Raw genomic sequence first — 22,521 nt, 5'->3', positions numbered from 1 at the left:
ATTCCAATTATTAGCACTTTGTGCTTAATGGGCTGTGAGCAATCTATTGTGTTCTGGGTGTAAGCGAAGTCATTACCTAAAGCTAATTAACCTTCATTTCCAGGTTTAAATGCTTCTTTTCCACTTAATGCTTGAGTATTATGCATCTATTTTTTATGCTGGAAACTACGGTGATGATGCTATGTCTCTTTACGAGAACCTAATTCTGAATATTCAAACTTATTTCAAGAAACTGAGTATTATAAGATAACTTTAGCTGTTGCACCCTCAGCTATTTTAGGGGATTAATGGGCATTAACTATCATCTAGTATCTGTTCATTAACTGGAACAATTACCCTTTCATTTAATGTGGCTGGAGTTACTCATTTATAGGATCTTCGATCTGTTTGTCAGAACTGTTTCGAATGGGAACAGGCTGGGTCCTTTTTACTGTCCTCAGAGTGGCTTGTTCAATGGTATCATTCTGCCTTACTGTGCGAGTAGCTGCTTGGTGTAGTTTCTGCCTGCATTGCATTTCACATCCTGCTGTTTAATTCTTAAAGGTCAGTTTGTGTTAACAGATATGGGCAACTCTATTCTGGCCAGGTACAGGCCACCCCTACAGCCTTTGACAAAGCCCCATATAAAAGACTGGTTCACACTCGGCTCTTGGAGTCTCAAGCAAATTGGATCTAAAATGAGTTGCAGACAGGACGCAAACTATAATGGTGGAGGGTTGTGTTTGTGATTGGTAGCTTGTGACCAGGGATCAGTGCTGGGACCCTTGCTGCTTGTTACATACATATTAACAATTGGATATGAACGTATAATTAGTAAGCCGACAGATGAATTTTTCGAGCAGAAATGTTATATGTGTCAGTGCAGCCTTGGAGTGCAATGGGCCTGTTCCTCTGCTGTACTGTTCTTTGATCTATGACATGAAAGTCAATGGCGTTGTCGACAGTGAGGGGGATGGTCTCAGGCTACAGTATGAGAACATTGGGCACTGCAATGGCAGATGGAATTTAATCCTGATAAATGTGAGGCAATGCATTTTGGAAGGTCTAATAAGGCAAAGAATGACACAATGAAGGATTGGTCCCTTGGCAGTACTGAGGAACAAAAGGGGCCTTGATATACAACTCTATAGACCATAGAAGGTGGTATGGGACAATTTGGCACCGCCCTTTTGGCTCTAAACTGTTTTCGCGCTCATTACTTTGGCGCTGAGCTGTTTTGGCCTCTTGTCTTGTAGAGCCCGTAAGAAATTCGTTTTTATTGCATTGTAAAAAAGAAATCTAATTATTTTTTATTCATTATTTTAACCTATTCATTATAAAAAGGAATTTCTACATTTTGCTACATTTATCAAACACATATAGATAACCATCGTGTGAAAATTTTTGTTTGTCTTTTTTGCTTAGAATGTTTTCAGCCATTTCTGGTATGGACTCTCCAAGAAAATAGAAAGAAAATTGTATTACAGCTTTCCAATGTGAAGACAGAAGGGCTTAAGTATCATCAAGGCAGTAGATGACTATTAACATTTGTTAAAATGAGAAAATTATTAAAAAAACGAGATTTGAATCTACAGCGGGTCATTACAGCTTTGACTATCAACTCTTGCTAGCTGAGAAAATTACATTGGGTCGTTAGTTATCCTCTCTTCTTTCACCAAACAAGACTTTTATTTTTATTCTGAATTGGTGCCAACACAGCTCAGCGCCAAAGTAAAGAGCATCAAAACAGTTTAGAGCCAAAACAGCGGGGCCAAATGATAGTGCCAAAAGGGCAGCGCCAAAACGTACCCAACCCCACAGAAGGTGTACTGACAGGCAGACAGGCTGCTGAAGAAGGCATACAGAATGCTTCCTTTCAGCACCTGAGCTGTTGAATATAAGAGCAAGGAAGTCTTATTCTGCCTTTATAAAAGAGATCAAATACTGTGTGCAGTTCTGATTACCACACAATTAGAAGGATGGGATTGGCTGGAGAGGATGGAAAGTCTTCATCAGAAGGGGAGACTGTATGAGCTGAGTTTGGTTTCCTCTGAGCAGAGGTGGTTGAGGGAGGATCTGACTGAGATATACAAAATTGTGAAAGATTCAAACAGAGTAGATTGTGAGAATCTTTCTCCCCATGGCAGATGAGTCTGAGACTAGAGAATACAAGGTGAAGGTGCAGGGAAAGCAGTTTAGGGGATATCTAAGAAAAAATATTTTGATCTAGAGGGTGGGTAAAGTTTGGATCATGCTGCCTGAGTGTGTGGTGGAATACTCTCTCAGCACAGAAAGAAGCATCTGGTCATGCCCTTAAGAAACCAGGACATAGTCAGCTATTGGCCCAGTGCAGGTAAATGGGATGAATGCACTTTGCTGTTGTTGTATATCATGGACATGGTGGGCTGAAGGATCTCTTTTTATGGTGTATGATTCCATACCTCTATAATATCCTTGTAAATCTTTTCTGCACCATCTCAGTTTAACAACATCCTTCCTGGAGAAGGGAGATGAGCATTGCACACACAATCTCCTAAAAGTGGCATCACGAATGTCCTGTACAGCCTAAGTCCTACACACAATGTTCTGACCAATGAAGGAAAGCATGCCAAATGTTTTCTTCACTGCCCTGTCTACTTGTGACTCTACTTTCAAGGAAATATGTAGCTGCACCGAGAGGTCTCTTTGTTCAGTAACACTCGCCAAGTGTTAAGTGTATAAGTCCGGCCCTGGTTTGTCTTACCAAAACCTAACACCTCCCATGTATCTAAAGGAAACTGCATCTGTCACCTCTTGGCCCACTGACCCAGCTGATCAAGGTCATAATTTATTTATTTTTTCCGTGCACAGTGACATAATTATTTGAAGACTGTTGAAGTAGTGACACGGTGGCTCAGTGGTTACCACTGCTGCCTCACAGAACCAGGGTCCCAGGTTTGATTCCAGCTTTGGGCAATTGTGTGTGGAGTTTGCACATTCTCCCTGTGTCTGCGTGCATTTCCTCCGGGTGCTCCAGTTTCCTCCCACAGTCCAAAGGTCAGGTGAATTGGCCATGCTAGATTGCCCATAATGTTAGGTGCATTAGTCAGAGGGAAATGGGTCTGGGTGGTTCCTCTTCGGAGGGTCGGTTTGGACTGTTTGGGCCAAAGGGCCAGTTTCCACACTGTATGGAATCTAATCTAATCAAAAGGTGTGTGTTAATTACCCTTCACTGTATTGTAATGTAGCTCACCATCATTCGGACACTTGTGTAGCTCTATGGAGGGGAGGAGGAAGGCAGATTGACTTTGATTTTCTCTCATGCAGTGGTGGAAATTGGAACAGACAAACTAAATTTTTTTGAAGAATGAAACGTTTGAACTCTTCTCATAAAAAGATAAATGAGCAGCTTTAGGAATCTATGTTATCTTGTGAGGAGTTACAGAGAGATAGTCACTCGTCAGGTAGAAGAGGAAAGGCCAATGGGTTACAGTCAGGGGGCTGAAAGGGAACCAGCAGACAATGCAGGGATCCACTGTGGCCATTCCCCTTAATAACAAGTATATCGTTTTGGATACTGTTAGTGGGGGAGGTGGGGGAACATACCAGTGGTAAGATACAGGGTACAGGTCTCTGGCACAGAGTCTATCCCTGTTGCTCAAAAGGGAAGGGGGGAGAGGAAGAGTGCATTCGTCATTGGGTTCTCCATAGTTGGGACATATAGGAGGTTCTGTGGGAGCGAGACAGACTCATGGTTGGTGTGTTGCCTTCTAGATGCCAGGGTTCATGATGTCTCACATTGTGTTTTCAGGATCCTTGAAGGGGAGGGGGAGCTGCCCCACATTGTGGTCTACATACACACTAACAACATAGGTAAGAAAAGGGATGGGGATTTAAGGCAGAAAGTCAGGGAGCTAGTGTGGGAGCTTGGAGCTAGAACAAACAGAGTTGTTATCTCTGATTTGTTGCCCATGCCACATGATAGCGAGAGGAGAGAGAGGAGTTGAACACATGACTAAACGGATGGTGTGGGATGGAACGTTTTGGATACCTCGATAATTGGGGTAGGTGGTATTTCTACAAAAATGATGGTCTACACCTGAAGCAAAGTGATACCAATATCCAAGGGGATGTTTGCTAATGCTCTTCGGCAGGGTTTAAACAAATTTAGTAGGGGAATGGGAATCTAAATTGTAGTTCCTGTATCCAGAGGTTGAGCATAGTTAGGCCAGAAATATGGTTTCAATGTCACAAGTGTGCACCGACAAGCAGGAAGGTGGTTTGAAGTGTGTCTACCTCAAAGCCAAGAGCATCCAGAATAAGTGGGCGAACCTGCAGCATGGGTTGGTATCTGGGATCTTGCTGCTGCAGCCATTTCGGAGACATGGATCGAGCAGGGACAAGAATGGCTGTTATAGATTCCAGGATTTCGATGTTTCAGTAAGAACAGAGAAGATGGTAAAAAAGAGGGGGAGGTGTGGCATTGTTAGTCAAGGACAGTATTACGGTGGCAGAAAGGATGTTTGAGGACTTTTCTAATGAAGTAGCATGGACTCAGGTTAGAAACAGGAAAGGAGAGGTCGCCCTGTTGGGAGTTTTCTATAGGCCTCAGAATAGTTCCAGAGATGTAGAGGAAAGGCTTGTAAAGATGATTCTGGATAGGAGCGAGTGTAACAGGGTAGTTCTTATGGGGACTTTAACTTTCAAAGTATTGATTGGAAAAACTATATGTTGAGAAGTTCAGATGGGTCAGTTTTTGTCCAATGTGTGCAGAAGGGTTTCCTGAAACACAAACCAACCAGGGTCGGGGCCATAATGGATTTGGTACTGGGTAATGAACCCAGCCAGGTGTTAGATTTGGAGGTAGGTGAGTACTTTGGTGAGAGTGACCACAATTCGGTTATGTTTATTTATGAAGGAAAGGGGGATCTGTTTATACTGCAGGGCAAGATTTATGACGCATAGGATAGGGAAGGAAACTGCAGGGGATAGGCACAATTGAAATGTGGAGCTTATTCAAGGAACAGCTAGTGCGTGTCCTTGATTGGCATGTACCTGTCAGGCAGGGAGGAAGGGGATGATTGAGAGTGCCACGGTTTACTAAGAAAGTTGATCTCTTGTCAAGAAGAAGGCGGAGGCTTATGTTAGGATGAGACATGAAGGCACAGTTATGGCGCTTGAGAGCTACAAGCTAGCCAGGAAAGACCTAAAGAGAGAATTAAGAAGAGCCAGGAGGGGACAAGAGAAGTCTTCGGCAGAAAGGGTCAAGGAAAACCATAAAACTTGAAAAAGACAATGTTCGCGAGGATAATACTGAGATACAGGCTACTAGACTAGATGGGATATGAGTTCACAAGGAGGAGGAGTTAGCAATTCTGGAAAATGTGAATATAGATAATCTCCTAGACTAGATATGATTTATCCTAGGATTCTCTGGGAAGCCAGGGAGGAGATTGCAGAATCTTTGTCTTTGGCCATTAGGTCATCATTGTGCACAAGAATAGTGCCAGAAGATTGGAAGGTAACAAATGTTGTCCCCTTGTTCAAGAGGAAAGTAGAGATCACCTGGTAATTATAGACCAGTGAGCCTTACTTTGCTTGTGGGTAACGTGTTGGAAAAGGCTAGAAGAGACAGGATTTATAATCATCTCAATAGGAATAAGGTGGTTAGGAACAGTCAATATGGCTTTGTGAAGGGTAGGTAGTACCTCACAAATATTACTGAGTTCGTTGAGAAGGTGACCAAACAGGTGAATGAGGGGAAAGCAGTTGATGCAGTGTATATAGATTTCAGTAAAGTATTAGATAAGGTGTTTTCAGCAATTTTTCAAATGGTAGGCGACTGCACAAAATATGGAGGCATGGGATTGAGGGTGATTTAGCGGTTTGGTTCAGAAACTGGTTAGCTGAAAGAAGACACAGGGTGGTGATTGATGGGAAATATTCATCCCGGAGTTCAGTTACCAGTGGTGTACAGTTACTAATGGTGTACTGCAAGAATCTGTTTTGGGTCCACTGCTGTTTATCATTTTTATAAATGACCTGGATGAGGGTGTAGAAGGATGGGTTAGTAAGTTTGCGGATGACAGGGAGTTTGGTGGAGTTGTGGACAGTGCCGAAGGATATTGCAATGCTATTCCTTATCAAAACTGATGCTCCCCTTTCTCTCTTGCCTCCCTTTCTGTCCTGTAGCATTTACATCCTGGAACATTAAGCTGCCAGTCCTGTCCATCCCTGAGCCATGTTTCTGTAATTACTATGATATCGCAGTCCTCTGTTCCTAACTATGCCCTGAATTCATCTGCCTTCCCTGTTAGGCCTCTTGCATTGAAATGAATGCAGTTTAATTTAACAGTCCTGCCTTGTTCTTGGTTTTGTCCCTGCCTGCCTTAACTGTTTGACTGGCCTTTGTTCTCAACTGTACCAGCATGGTCCCTCACAGCGCCAGGGACCTGGTTCGATTCCAGCCTCGGGCGACTGTCTGTGTGGAGTTTGCACATTCTCCCTGTGTCTGCGTGGGCTTCCTTCGAGTGCTCTGGTTTCCTCACATAGTCCAAAGATGTGCAGGTTAGGTGAATTGGTCATGTTAAATTGCATGTAAAGTTAGGTGCATTAGTCAGAGGGAATGGGTCTGGGTGGGTTACTCTTTGGAGGTTTTGTGTGGACTAACTGGGCCCAAGGCCCTGTTTTCACATTGTAGGGAATCTAATCTAATGTAATCTAATCTCTTTCCTCACCATCTCCCTGGGTCCTACCACCCCCCCCCCCTTACTAGTTTAAATCCTCCCGAGCAGTTCTAGCAAATCTCCCTGCCAGTATATTAGCCCCCTTCCAATTTAGATGCGATCCGTCTTTCTTGCACAGCTCTTTTTTTTTACTCAGAGTAATTGAGGCATGGAATATTCGGCCTGCAACTGTAGTAGACTCATCAACTTTAAGGGCTTTTAAATCGTCATTGAATAAACATATGGATGAAAATGCAATAGGGTACTGGGCTATCATGTTCTAAGTTCTATCATCTCACTAAATCTTTTCTACTCTTGTTTCAAATTACGATTATATGATCGCATTGAGTATTTGAGAGAATGGTATTGAGTTTTCTTGCATTTTATATCAGACTTCATAGGAATGCAGGGCGATTTGGAGAAGATGAAAGCTAATTTGAAACAATGGCACAAGAAGCCTTTTTGATGAAGGTAAGAGTGATTAAAAAAATCTGTTCCCGCAAGTTGGAGAAATGGAGAATGATGTTGTGCTAAAGGTGGGGATGGCAGCTCCTCTGCCACCATGATACACTGATGGAAATGGGATGCTGTATGAATGGGAGTAGAATTGTTAGCTGGATGTCTCTGACTGCTGCAGACTACAATTACTTCATGGGAGAGTGATATTCATTTCGATTTTCTGTTGCCTGCAGTGTATATGGAACTGTTAATCCTGCTCTGCAGTATGATGTTTGTATTTTGAACTAATTCTCAATTAATCAGTTACAGTGTCTGTGTCTGTGTCTACAGTAATTATTCCCTATTGTGAGGAATAAAAACAGAAATTGCTGGAGAAACTCAGTTCTAAAAAACAGTAACTGGCTCCAAAACATTAACTCTGCTTTCTCTCCACACATGCTACCAGACACAGAGTTTTTTTTCAGCACTTTCTCCTTTGGTTTGCAGCCTCCAGCATCTGTAGTTTTATTTGTCAGGCTTTGACAGAGAATGGGTGTTTGGAATTCACATTGTTTAATTGTCATGTGACTACATGTGACAACTTTTCATTAAAGCGTTAACTCTGTCCTGCCCAATCACTAATAAACTTAATAACACTGTTACATCCTGTAAACTGGTGACTTTTTTCTGGTTTCCTTCTATCTCTGTATTTAACATCTGTGTTATATATGGTTTTTGGAATGATGTTACAGTCTGATTTTCTTTTCCATCTTGATTTTAACTTTAAAAATGTCATATTAAATGTAGATTTAATGCCTTTGCTGGGCATCTATTTCAGATATGAATTCTGAAAAATGGTGTAAATATCAGTGGACTTGACTATTAGGAAGAACTTTCAAACTTTGATTGGCAGCAGATGCTTGCAGGTAAAGGAATAGCTGGAAAATGGGAAACCTTTAAAAATGAGATAACAAGAGTCCAGAGACAGTCTGTTCCTGTTAGGGGGAACAGCAAGTCTGGAAAGTGGAGGGAATGCTGGATGACGTAGAAATTGATGTTTTGGTCCAGAGAAAGAAAGAAACATATGTCAGGTATAGACAGCAGAGATCAAGTGAGTCCTTAGAAGAGGAAAAGGCAGTAGGAGTATAATTAAGAGGGAAATCAGGAGGGCAAAAAGGGGGCATGAGATAACTTTTGCAAACAGGGTTAAGGAAAATGCCAAGGGATTTTATGAATACATTAAGGACAAAAGGGTAACTAGGGAGAGATTAAGGTCCCTCAAAGATCAGCAAGGCGGCCTTTGTGTATAGCCACAGAAGATGGGGGAGATACTAAAAGAGTATTTTGCATCACTGTTTACTGTGGAGAAGGACATGGAAGATATAGAATGTGGGGAAATAGATGGTGACATCTTGAAAGATGTCCAAATTACAGAGGAAGAAGTACTGGATGTCTTGAAATGCATAAATGTGGATAAATCCCCAGGACCTGATCAGGCATATGCTAGAACTCTGTGGGAAGTTACCAAAGTGATTGCTGAGTCCCTTGCCGGGATATTTTTATCAGGATAGTCACAGATGAGGCGTCGGGAAGACTAGAGGTTGGCTAACGTGGTGCTACTATTTAAGAAAGGTGGTAAGGAAAAGCCAGGGAACTTTAGGCTGGTAAGCCTGCCATTGGTGTTGAGCAAGATGCTGGAAGGAATCCTGAGGGACAGAATTTATGTGTATGTTGAAAGGCAAGGACTGATTTGAGACAGGAAACCATGACTCACAAACTCAATTGAGTTTTCTGAAGAAGTAACAAAGAGGATTTCCCCATGAGAGATTGGTTAGCAAGGTTAGATCTCACTGAATACAGGGAGAACTCGCCATTTGGATATAGAACTCAAAAGGTAGAAGACAGAGGGTGGTAGTGGAGGGTTGTTTTTCAGACTGGAGGCCCGTGACAGTGGAGTGCTATAAGGATCGATGCTGTATCCACTACTTTTCGTTGTTTATAGAAATGATTTTTATGTGAGCATAAAAGGTACAGTTAGTAAGTTTGCAGGTGACACTAAAATTGGAAGTGTAGTGGACAGTGAAGAAGGTTACCTCAGGTTACAATGGAATCTTGATCAGATGGGCCAATGGGCTGAGGAGTGGCAGATGGAGTTTAATTCGAAGTACTGCAGTTATTGGAAAACAGATCTTAGCAGGACTTATACACTTAAGGTCCTAGCGAGTGTTGCTAAACAAAGAGACCTATCAGAAGGATGCTGTTCAGAAAAAATTTACAAGAATGTTGCCAGGGTTGGTGGATTTGAGCTAGAAGGAGAAGTTGAATCGGCTGGGAAGTTTTCCCTGGAGAGTCGGAGGCTGACGAGTGACCTTATAGAGGTTTATAAAACCATGAGGGGCATGGATAGGAGAAATAGACAAGGTATGTTCCCTGGGATGGGGGAGTCCCGAACAAGAGGACACACATTTAGGGTGAGATGGAAATGATGTAAAAGAGACCTAAGTGGCAAGGTTTTCATGTAGAGGGTGATAGATGCATGGAATGAGCTGCCAGAGGAAGTGGTGGAGGCTCGTACAATTGCAAATTTTAAAAAACATCTGAATTCATGTATGAATAGAAATGGTTTGGAGGGATATGGACTGGATGCTGGCACGTGGACTAGATTGGGTTGCAATAGCTGGTTGGCATGGACAAGTTGGACTGAAGTGTCTGTTTCCATGCTGTCCGTCTCTGACTTGATGATTGATTAGGGTAGAGCATTGGACGTGATCTATGTGGACTCCAGTAAGACGTTTGACAAGTTTCCACATTGTAAACTGGTTAGCAAGGTCAGATCACATGAAAATAAAGGAGAACTAGCAATTTGGACACAGAATTGACTTGAATATGGAAGACAGAGGGTGGTGGTGGAGGGTTACCTTTCAGACTGGAGACCTGTGATCTGCCATGAGCATAAGGATTGGTGCTGGGTTCACTGCTTTTCATCACTTACATGAATGATTTGAATGTGAACATAAAAGGTTTGCAGAAGGCATGAAAATTGTCATAGTAGTGGACAGCAAAGAAGGTTCCCTCAGAGTACAACAGGACATGATCAGATGGGCCCACTGGGCTGAGCAGTGGCAGATGAAGTTTCATTCAGATAAATTTGTAGTGCTTCATTTTGGAAAGGCAAATTAAGGCAGGAGTTATACACTTAATAGTAAGGTCCTGGGGAGTATTACTGAACAAAAAGACCATAGAGTGCAGGTTAATAGTTCCTTGAAAGTAGAATTGCTGGTCGATAAGATAATTCAGAAGGCATTTAGTATGCTCTTCTTTATTGGTCAAAACATAGAATATAGGGGTCCTGGATTAGTGGTGCTGGAAGAGCACATCAGTTCAGGCAGCATCCGAGGAGCAGTAAAATTGCTGTTTTGGGCAAAAGTCCTTCATCAGGAATCCTGATGCCTGGACTGGTGTGCTCTTCCAGCACCACTAATCCAGAATCTGGTTTCCAGCATCTGTGTCATGTTGCGGCTATACAGGTAATTGGTTTGGCCGCTATTCGAATATTATGTCCAATTCTGGTCTCCTTCCTATCGGAAGGATGTTGTGAAACATGAAACATTCAGAAAAGATTTACAAGCTTGTTACCAGGATTGGCGTACTTGAGCGAAAAAGAAGGCTGAAGAAGTTGGGCCTGTTTTCCCTGGAGTGTTGGGGGCTGAGGGGTGACCTTATAGAATTTTATAACCTTTACAAAATTCTGACCTTTATAAAATCAGGAGGGTCATGGATAGGTGAAATAGAGAAGGTATTTTCCCTGAGTTGGGGGAGTCCAGAACTAGAGGGCATAGGTTTCAGGTGAGAGGGAAAAGATTTAAAAGAGACCTAAGGGGCAACGTTTTTATGCAGGTGGTGGTGTGTATATGGAATGAGCTGCCAGAGGAAGTGCTGGAGGCTGGAACAATTCCAAAATTTGAAAGTTATCTGGGCACTGAAGTGCTGCCAAACAGGACAAGATTAGTTTTAGATATCTTTACATATGCTGTACATCTTTATAATTCTATGGCTGTGAATTGTAACTATTATTGGCAAATGGGGTAATGTACATAAAGAATGGTGAGGGAGAAAAAGAATTGTAATTCTTCTGTGATATGATTCCTATTGATTTGAAAATTTCTCTCTGGAAATTGAGTCAATGTGTGTTTAATTCAATCTGCTCTGTAACTACAGAAAGGATGTTCTTCAGTCTGACTGCAGTAACATACCTGCTGTTTGTTAGAAGGAACTGATCACACTTGGCTTTGTACCAAGGATATTACACTGTCTTGGTCCTTCAAGTAGTTGTCTGGAGGAAGACAGAAGAGACATCATTTGTATATCAACATTAAATCAATGTAATAATTTAATAATCATTAAGCTGTTTTTCCTTCAAGACAGCAATTCCAACAGGGCCACAGGGCTAATTCTATTCTAGACTTGAGCTGCTCTTTGGTGACTGTATCAAAAAAATCTGTACCAATTCACTGAGGACCAGATACTAACCGACACCTCTACAAATGGGATAATCTAATGCGAGTGCATGTCTGGATATGAAAGATTGCTTATCTATCCATAGTTGTCAGTTCCTGCTCAGTTAATGTGTGAGAACAATTATCAAGATGTACCTGTTAAATGTTGCTCTGTAAATATCTGAGTGATAATTACAGTTTGATAATTACAATCAGTATAATCTGTGCATACAGGTGAGTGAATGCAGTTATGAATCTGTCCCTGTCACTCTCTGGTAAATATATTTACATTTTCTCATCACAAAGACAAATAGGGACAGACTGATAACTACACTCATACTTTCTCAGAACATAAACCGACAGGTGCAGATTGATAACTGAACTCGTGTATCCACATAGAGGAAACTGCCAGGGACTGACATTTCATACATTTCAAATAAATAGGATCAGTCCCTATGTGTTTCTCCGATGTGGATATGCGAGTTTAGTTATCTATATATACCTGTCAGTTTCTGCCCTGTGAATGTGTGTATTTGCTTATCAATCTGTCCAGAACAGTTTCTGCTGTGTGTCTGAGAGTGTAGTTATCAACCTGAACCTGTCAGTTTCAGTTATGATCATGTGAGTTTCGCTATTAGTTTCTACCTGTCAGTTTCTGCTGTACGAATATTAAATGCCATGAATTTGTACCCATCACTTCCTTCTGTGTGAATGTAGCTATTGATCTCTACCTGTAAGTTTAAGCTATATCAATATGTGAGTGCAGTAATCAAACAGTACTGGTCAGGTTTTGCTATTTGACACCAGAGTATCATTTTTAACCTGTTTCGACTATGTAAATATGAGAGTGTAGAGACCAATCTGTCCTGGTCGGTTTCTTCCCTGTCAATATGTGAATACAGTTATTGATCACATTCTGCTCTGTGAATATGGATGTATTAATCAAACTGTAGCTGTCAGTTTCAGTGATGTGAATGTGGGAGTACAGTTATCACTCTCTACCTGTCAATTTCTTCTTTGTCAAAGTGAGTGTAGTTGTCAATCTGTACCTTTCAAACTCTGCCATGTGAATACATAAATATAGTTGTCAATCTGTAGCTGTCAGTTTCTGCTTGGTGAATATGTTTATGTAATTGTCAATCCTTCCAGTTTTTACTATGGGAATGTGAGAGCTGAGATTTCACCTGTCGCTATCAGTTTCTGCTTTGTGAATGTTAGAGTTTAGTTATCCATCTTTCTCTGTCAGGCTCTGTAATGTCAGTGAGTAAAAAGTGAGGTCTGCAGATGCTGGAGATCAGAGCTGAAAATGTGTTGCTGGTTAAAGCACAGCAGGTCAGGCAGCATCCAAGGAACAGGAAATTCGATGTTTCGGGCCGGAGCCCTTCATCAGGAATTCCTGATGAAGGGCTCCGGCCCGAAACGTCGAATTTCCTGTTCCTTGGATGCTGCCTGACCTGCTGTGCTTTAACCAGCAACACATTTTCAGCTCTGTAATGTCAGTGTTCGAGTATATTTATTAATCTTTTCCTGTCAGTTTGTGCGACTGTAGTTATCAACCTGTACCTCTCAGATTCTGCTCTCTGAGAGTATGGTTATCTATTTGATTTGATCTGATTTATTATTCTCACATGCACTGAGATACAATGGAAAGTATTGTTTTGCGTGCTTTACAGGCAGATAATATCATACAAAATGCATCATGGTAATAGAACAGAATCAGCAACACAATATTAAAGCTGCAAAGAGAGAGAGATTAACGTTAAAGTTTGACCAAGATTAGAGTGGTGCTGGAAAAGCATAACAGGTCAGGCAGCATCCGAAGAGCAGGAAAAGCGATGTTTCAGGCAAAAGCCTTTCATCAGGAATGTCAGAAATGTCAGTTTTCCTGCTCCTTGGGTACTGCCTGTCCTGCTGTGCTTTTCCAGCATCACTCTAATCTTAACTCGAATCGCCAGCATCTGCAGTACCCACTTTCTCCTTTAAAATTTGAGCAGTCCATTCAAAAGTCTGATAACAGCAGAGAAGCTGTACTTGAGTTTGTTGGGTGGTGTATTCAAACTGCTGTATTTTCTGGTGGTAGCTAGGAAAATATTAGTTTTTATATGGAAGATAGGGTGGATGGAAGGGTGATGAGTAAAAGTCAGATGGAGATAGAGTCCAAAGAACGAAGAACAATAGGACAGAGAAAGGAGTGGATAACTGTCAGATTTCAAGTCCTGTACTTGTTGAGTCCAGAAGGCTGTCGAGATCCCAAGCAGAAAATGAGGTGCTGTTCTTCCAGCTTTCACTGAGCTTTGCTGGAGCAATACAGCAAGCCTGAGACAGAGATCTTGGCCAGGGAGCATGGTGGTGTGTTTAAATGGAAGGCAACTGGAAGCTCAGGGTCTCTTTGTTTGGACAGAATGTAGGCGTCCTGCACAGAGGACACCCAGTCTACACTCAGTTTCCCCAACATCGAGGAGACCACATTGTGTGCATCATCTTTGCCAGCCTCAGTTCCGAGGACTAGTCACTAGACCTGAAACACTGCCAGACCTGTGAATTTTCCACTAATTTTTGTTTTGTTATCAATCTCTCCCTGTCAGTTTCTTCTCTGTGAATATGTGAATGTCATTATCAAAGTGTACACGTCAATTCATGTGATTTGAAATTGGGAGCATAATCAATCTATTCCTGTCAGTTTCTGCTTTATGAATGAGAGTGTAGTTATCAATCTTTCTCTGAAATTTATTGCCAACTGCATGTGAGAGTTATTTACCAACCTGTCCCTGTCAGATTCTGCTCTGTGCATCTGAGAGTGCAGTTATTAATCTGTATCTATCAGCTTCTTGTTTATAAATGTGCAAATTCATTGATCATACTGTACCTGTCAGGTTTTGCTATGCGAATGTGTTAGTCTAGTTATCAACCTGTACCTGTTATATGTGTATGTGCATGATTATTTTTCTCTCCCTTTTAGTTGCCGCAACGTGAATATGTGAGAGCAGATATTAATCGATACCTGTCAGTTTGGGTTTTGTCCATATGAGTGTTTAGGACTTGATGTATACATGTCAATTTCTGCTGTGTCCATGTGTGAATTTAGGAATTGATCTATACATGCCAGTTTCTGCTGTGTGACTGTGAGAGTGAAGTTCTCAATGAGTTCCAGTCACTTTCAACTCTTATATATCAAATTTGTTTAATTCTCTGGCAGCCAATAATATTCTAAGAGTCTACAGATGTCCATGAATCTATTGTTGATTGCCAGAAAAACTCATCTGGTTCAGTAATGTCCTTGATTGAAGGAAACTGACATCCTTCCCTTGTCTGGCCTGCATGTGACTGCAGACCCACATCAACGTGGCTGCAGGGGTAGTTAGAGATGGGCAATAAATGCTAGCCGAGTCAGTGATGCCCCCATCCCATGAATGAATTAGAAAATAAAATTCTGTGACTGTGATTCAATCTGTGATAATAGTGTTCAGGGTGTTGAGATGGGCCTTAATCTCTTATGCATTTTGTGATTTATGACTCAATCACAGAATTGGTACAGCCATTCAGCCTATTGTGTCTGCACTGGGACATTCTATTCTTATTCTGTTCTCCATAAGAGTTTCCACTAATTATTGGGATTCTAATCTTTTTTCACTCACTGCCAGTGTCTCGGTGTAAATGCCAATTTGAGATTAGTACTGCAGTTATCGGCCTTTGAATGCCTAGAGTGCCAGTTTTGCTCTCTGTGCAACAGTGACAAGTTGAGTATATGGATGCCATTCTCTTTCTATGTTCAGTTGTGTTTTTTCAGCAGGGTGTAGGATAAACCCATTCATTATTTGATAAATCTGTGCGATTGAGGGATTAATGTTGGTTCAATACTTATCTTTGCCAAGAATCTGAATTTTACTGTATTCAATTTCAGTTTTCTTTTTATATTTTGTGTGTGCAGTAGTCTTTGGCAGTTGCTGCTGGGCACTACAATAATGTAACATCTAACACTAACATCTTCTGAAGCGATTAATTATTTGGTCAGTCAATTTATGACTGTCCATATCTGGAAGTAATTATGGGCCTAAATTGCACTTTTTCTCCCCTTTTACCATTAACTGGCTGAGTGAGAGTGAGGTTTCTGTTGTGCACCAATCTGTATCACTTTGAAGAGTGGTACTGGTCTATATAACACCAACATTGTCTGTATGTCTCTATGTGATTCCAGTTCTACATGTCATGACTTGATACACTTTATGAGGTGGGTTTAATGTCTTATCAATCAGTGTTCCATACATTAAAAAAGTATGGAAATGCTTCTGCATTACTGAGGCCCTCAGGCAGAATGGGAGCGCGCATCAAGTGTGCTTTCATCAACACCAGGCTGAGAGTGAGAATGAGAGAGACAGGGACAGACACAGATGTATATGTACGTATGTGAATGAGCTTAAGCATCCTCTCCAGAAACATCCTCTGGAGATCCGGCTTGACCAAGAGGTTCATTTGAAATTTACATTGATTATTGTCTTTGTACAGGACAACGATTTATCAAAAGAATAATTTTGTCCTGCTCAATTACTCATAAATGTCCAATTTTGCTTCTACATCTGAACTCAATATCTACTTCATATTGTTATAACAGTGTAACAGCATGATCAATTTGTTCATATTGATCGTAAATTAAAAATACCAAATCTCCTTCTGGAATGTGCCTATGCAGAAGAAGTCTGGAGAGGAATGCAGTGGTGTTTGTCGTTCGTCCTGCACAGCGCCGTGTCACGGGACTCCGTGCTCTACGGTCTGTCCCCCGGACGCGAGACGGACGTCAACTCTGCCTGGAGGATCATCAACTCGGTGAAGGACGCTCTCTGGGCGGTCCGAAACCTGTTGATCTTCCAGGTGAAGCAGTTGACCCCGACTGAGTGTTGCAGATGGCACATTCCAAGGTCCACGACTACGTGTTGAGGAAAGACCACCGTGTAACATCTGCCTGCCAAAGAAGAGGGGGCAGTCATTTGGCATCCGCTGACGTCTCAGCTAAATATATGGATATATGATTGAAAAATGTACAGACCTGTATATATGAATGACAAATTCTGATCTCTGTATGCAAATGTTACGGATATATGGCATGACCAACGGTACAGACCACCAAGTTATTTTATGAATAAAGTGTATTTTTTGAAATTAAAAAAAATGAGCGAAAGTGTAGCCACCTAAACGGTTCCTCCACCAAAGCCAAGGCTCCCAAGAAGAAGGCGGCGGCTCCCAGGAAAAAACCACCCGGTCCCGGGTTGGGAGAGTTGATTCTGAAGGTTGTCGGGGATATCAAGGATCTCAAAGCGACGCCTCTGTCCGCAGTAAAGAAGGGGCTGGAGAGAAGCGGGATCGATGTGGGAAAGCGAAAGACACAGATCAAGATGAGTATCAGGAGGTGCCTGGCGAACGGCTCCCTTGTTCTGGTCAAGGGCCAGGGCGTCTCCGGCTCCTTCAAACTCCCAAAGAATCCAGTCAAGGCAAAAGCGGGAAAGAAGGCGGGAACATCAGCGGCCGCCAAGAAACCGGCCGTGAAGAAATTCCCAGCCAAGAAAGCGAGCGGCAAGAAGACGGCACCGCCAAAGAAAGCGGTGAGCAAAGCAGCGCCAAAGAAACGCACTCCCGTGAAGAAGGTGAAAAAGGCCAAGGGTCCTAAAGCCCCCAAACCCCTCAGCAAACCGGCTAAAGGCAAGGCCAAGCCCAAAGCGAAAGTGACCAAGACAGCAGCAAAGAAATGGACCACTTGGTATAATATATACCCATCTGAGGCCAAAGGCTCTTATCAGAGCCACCCACATGTCTCAGGAAAGAGCTGAGCCCTGATCCAATGTTCCCTGTCCCGGCGCCGAGCGCAGACCTACCCTAGATATTAATTGATCTGAATAAATCGAATACACATTCATGCCATGGTTTACGAGAGCGGAGACCTGTGAATGGGGAAGGTATCACATAGGGAAGGTTTATTGATCTCCACTTGGTTATTTCACTTCGCTATTTATAACCCTACCCAGTCAAGAGTGTGACATATTGTAGTGTTTGTATTTCACTGACCCGTTCAGGAATGTTACTTTGTTCAGTTTTGATTCTGGGACGCTGCGCATGTTTTCATGGCGTGTTCCTTCCATCTGCCTGTTACAGACAGTTCAGGCAGCAATTCCACATTGTCTTCGGGCTAATTACAATCTGGGGGCAATAAAAATAACGGATAAAGTGATATTCTGTCCTTTTATCGGTGGACACTGCATTAGCTTTTAAGATGTTTAAATTGGCGGGGTTGTTTAGATTGAATCACGGCCGGTACAAATTCGGTTGATCAGTTTGTCTGGGCTGTTTCAAACCCCGCCTTTCCTCCCGCCTGTTACAGACAGATCAGGCAATGATCCTGCCTCCTGTCTGCGCTGACACTAAGTAGGTTTTGAAGAAATACTACGAAGTATTAAATTTTATTTTAGTTGCAGACTTATGGCGTTTTACGTTTGAATGTTTAATTTAATTTCAGTGTTTGTGAGGGTGAGTTCGGCGGGCATTTTCAAATTGACCAACTGACATCCCAATTGAACCAATCAGATTCCAACAATTCTTGTCCTGCCCTTTCTGTCCCTTCCGGAGGTGTTTCTCTGTGGGCTGAGGGACAGGGCTGTATCCAATCCCAGCTCTAGGGCGGGCTCTCCATTCCCTTAAACAGGCAGCACCGCAGCAGCCTCAGCATTGACAGCAGCAGCCTGTGTGTGTTACAGAGAGTAGAAGAGAATGGCCAGAACCAAGCAGACAGCGCGCAAATCCACCGGAGGGAAAGCTCCCCGCAAGCAGCTGGCGACCAAAGCGGCCCGCAAGAGCGCTCCGGCCACGGGCGGAGTGAAGAAGCCTCATCGCTACAGGCCCGGCACGGTGGCTCTGCGGGAGATCCGCCGCTACCAGAAATCCACCGAGCTGCTGATCCGCAAACTGCCCTTCCAGCGCCTGGTGCGAGAGATCGCTCAGGACTTCAAGACCGACCTGCGCTTCCAGAGCTCGGCGGTGATGGCCCTGCAGGAGGCCAGCGAGGCTTACCTGGTGGGGCTGTTTGAGGACACCAACCTGTGTGCCATCCACGCCAAGCGGGTCACCATCATGCCCAAAGACATCCAGCTGGCCCGCCGGATCCGCGGGGAGCGCGCCTAAACGGAGCCTGGCCGGCCCTGCACATTCACCCCGAGAGAGAGAGAGAAACACAACGGCTCTTTTCAGAGCCACTAAACCATCGAGAGAGAGCGGGAAACGATGTGGTACATTAATATTGTAATTGTAAAACTGTGAAGTAAATAGGGATTGAGTAAAGTATTGATTTGGAGTCAGTCAGCGCCAATTAAAATACAGCGGCCGAAGTCTTCGGTGATGGCAGAATTTATTATAGTATGGTATTAGAGATTTGTAATTTTACTAGACAATTAAGAATTCCCCCAACAAAAGCCCTCTCTCCTCACTGTTTATCGCGGTGTTAACATGTGTTCTCCTTGTGGAGAAGTGCGCGGGAGAAGATTTGGCGCCGAGAGATCAAACGTTTTTATTTCGAATTGAAAATCCCGCCAAAATGCCAGAGGAGAATGCGTGAATTCTTATTCGGTGATTTGTTTTTATTACAAAAAAAGTCCAATCGTTCCTTGCTCCCTTTCCTAATTTGCATCTGAAAAAAAATTCACCAGTGAGTCAATTTTTCGAGACCGAGTCTTTATTCCGAGAGAGAAAGTGAGCATGTTAAACACCAGTGAGTAATACATTCAGCGGCAGTGAAAAGAATACAAACTGCAATGTAATTTGTACATCATATGTTAAGGTAGTGGAGTATTCCGGATTAAATCCCTTCTCTTCTAATTGTCTCCCTTGGCGTTCCCACTAGATGTAACTATATGATCATTGTTTAAAAATCACAAACCACAAGGCTTTTGAAAGCTTCTAACCAATAGATTTAGTTGGTGGTTGTCATGAAGGAGCGGCGCTCCGAAAGCTAGTGCTTTCAATTAAACCTGCTGGATTATATCTTGGTGTTGTGTGACTTTTAGCTTTGTCCACCCCAGTCCAACACCGGCATCTCCAAACCATGACTACTGTATGATCATTGCTGAGAAGGCAGGCGGGAATACATGGCGCCAAATCATCAACCGTTTTCCTTCAGATTTGGACATCTCACCGAGATGTAGATTAGAGAAGGGAGTTTTATAGACAACAATGCTTTCGTACTTCATCGTTAATTTGCTTTTAGATTATAAAAGTACAGTTCACACAGTCTCTCTTTAGGAGAAGTGAGCCCATGAGCTGTTTGAAGGATCTAAATTGCTCTTTGGAGGGCAAGTTCAGACTCGATGGGCCGAATGTCTTCATTCAGCTCTGTGAGGATTTCACGAACGTTCTTCGCCGTGAGCGTATTAATAACGAACAACGTCTTCTGATATTATTTTAATACCGTGCTCCCTTATTGCAAAAGCTCCACATTAACTATTCTAGTCCGGCAGCTGTTCTGGTTTGATCTCGGTTCATTTTGAAAGCTTCTAACCGCAGCAGAAAGCCCCATTTAGAACATTCTGCCACCCAACAGAACCCCGCGGAGTTTTGTAAGTTGAAAAATCAGTGTTCAATGTATCTACCCATGGGTCTGTAAGAAAAGGGGAACGTATGATCAATCTCAGGGCTTATACCCCAACCGGGGCTTGTAGCTCCCGGAATAATCAAACAGGGAGTCACTTGAGCAAATAGCAGCAAACAGAAAGAAGATTCACTAACGTTTAATATGTTCCCAAGAGAGGGCACGTTCTCTTCTCTCGAAGCCAACGCCAAATCATCAACAGCTTTCTTTCCAATTTGAAAAGCCCGCCGATTCACAGATAACGAAGTATGTTTTGCATAAAAGAATGATGTATAAGAAAGGAGGACGTTGTTCAGATGAGAAATCACCAATACCTGTTAATTAGGTTACAAATGTATATTTCAGACAATCTTTCTCATTCATTCATTTGCCGAACCGCATCTGTTTCTTTCTACCCTTTTTTTAAAAAAATATATTTTCTGGACCTGAAGAACTGGCAGAAACAAAACCAAGCGTCAAGTATTGCAATCTCTTCATTTCACATTTCAAAAGTATCCCGATATGTTAATGAAACATCTCATACCTTCTCTCACGAAGTAAACCACAGTCACGGAGAATGTTAGTGGCTGCCAGAGAATTAAGTCAAATTGGCCCACAAGAGTACAAAGTGGTTAGTACAGATTAAGGACTTTACCTCTCACTGCCACACAGCAGAAACTGACTAAACTGCTTCCAAATATTCACATTGCAGAGGCTGACAGGGAGAGAATGGTAGTCACACATATACTCTCATTGCTGAAAACAGGGCAAGACTTACATTGTTAATGGTAGGAGCCTGGCGTGTGTTGCCAAACAATAAGACCTACAGGTGCATATGAATAACTGGTTGAAAATGGAGTGGCAGGTATAAAAGATTGAGGAAAAAAGGTGTTTGGAATGCTTGCCTTCTTTGGTAAGCATATCGAATTTAGGAGCTGGGATATCGTGTTAGGGCTGCACAGGACATTGGTTAGGGCACTTTTAGCGGAGTGCATACAGTTCTGGTCATGCGGCTATTGGAAAAATGTTGTTAGTCTTAAGAGGGTGCAAACAATATTGAAAGAGATGTTACCAGATCTAGAGGGTTTGAACTATCAGGAGAGGCTGAATACGCTGGGACGTTTTTTTTCTGTGGACGATCGGATGCTGAGGGTGATTTTTATAGCTGCTCATAAAATCATTAGGGACATTGGTAGAATGAAAAGCCAAGGTCTTTCTCCTCGAGTGGGGGAGCATGAGAGCATAGGTTTAAGGTGGGAGGGCAAAGATTTAAAATGACCTAAGGGACAACCTTTCATGCAGGGGTGATGTCCATATGGAATGAGCTTCCAGAGGATATGATGAAGATTGGGAACAATGACAACATTTAAAAGTGCATGAACAGGAAGGATATGAAGGGATATGAGCCAAATGCTACCAAATGAGAATTGGTCAGTTTCGGATATCTGCTCAGAGTGGAGCAGTTGAATCAAAGCCTGTATGATAACTAGATTCTCACATATACATTACAAAAGCTTGACATGTGGTGTTTGATAAATGCAATAACATAGTAATAAACCAGAGGCTGACAAGTACAGATGAATAACTACACTCTAAGATACGCAGAGCAAAAGCTGACACTATATTCCTGATGAAGGGCTTTTGCCCGAAACATCGATTTTCCTGCTCTGATGCTGCCTGACCTGTTGTGCTTTTTCAGCACCACTCTAATCTAGACACAGATATACTCATACAGCACAGAAAAGCCCTTCAGCCAACGAGTCTACACCCACGATAGCTACCACTGAAGGGGTGCTCATTTCCTGCACTTGTCCCATATCTTTAAATATTATGACAATTAAAGGTTAAGGGTTCTGGCCTCTACTTCCTTCCCAGGCAGTGTCTTCCAGATTCCCACCACTTGCTGAGTGAAAAAGATTTTTCTGAAATTCCCTCTATATCTTTACCCCTTACACTCCATCATAGTGAGAATCCTTATCCTTTCCAAATCCTAAGCCAACCACTATTTGTGATTGATCGCTCAAACAAGGGAAACAGCTTCTCTTTATTCACCCTGTCCGTACGCCTCAACCTTTTACACGAAAATCATGTGCCCCCTTTCAGTCATCTCTGCTCCAGAGAAAACAATCCAAGCTGATTTAGTCTCTCCTTTTCTTTTCTTTTGGAAGTAATATTTGTGCTATGATCCTAATCCCCCACACTGGATCTGGGTTCTACACTGCTGTTGTCACTGTCGGTTTATTGTCAATGATTATTTTATTAGGTTTAAAAATTATTCTGGCAACCTGAAGTAGCGCATGCG

General features: G+C 42.5%; 2 protein-coding genes across 2 annotated transcripts in view; one reads left to right on the top strand and one right to left on the bottom strand.

The window, feature by feature from the left end:
• LOC132837101 (histone H4-like) overlaps window positions 1–22,521 on the bottom strand; it is a 468,073-nt gene that overhangs the window by 382,348 nt on the left and 63,204 nt on the right. The window contains exon 3 of the mRNA XM_060856795.1: window positions 21,872–21,892. Coding sequence (XP_060712778.1) covers window positions 21,872–21,892 — 21 coding nt within the window. The remainder of the gene's footprint in view (window positions 1–21,871; window positions 21,893–22,521) is intronic.
• LOC132837142 (histone H3) lies at window positions 18,355–19,215 on the top strand. Its single transcript, XM_060856843.1, has one exon. The coding sequence runs from the start codon at window positions 18,371–18,373 to the stop codon at window positions 18,779–18,781; it is 411 nt and encodes a 136-aa protein (XP_060712826.1). The 5' UTR covers window positions 18,355–18,370; the 3' UTR covers window positions 18,782–19,215.

The sequence above is a fragment of the Hemiscyllium ocellatum genome, chromosome 49 (genome assembly GCF_020745735.1).
Source record: "Hemiscyllium ocellatum isolate sHemOce1 chromosome 49, sHemOce1.pat.X.cur, whole genome shotgun sequence".
NCBI classification, from domain to species: Eukaryota; Metazoa; Chordata; class Chondrichthyes; order Orectolobiformes; family Hemiscylliidae; genus Hemiscyllium; species Hemiscyllium ocellatum.
This window is presented reverse-complemented; position numbering and strand designations above follow the sequence as displayed.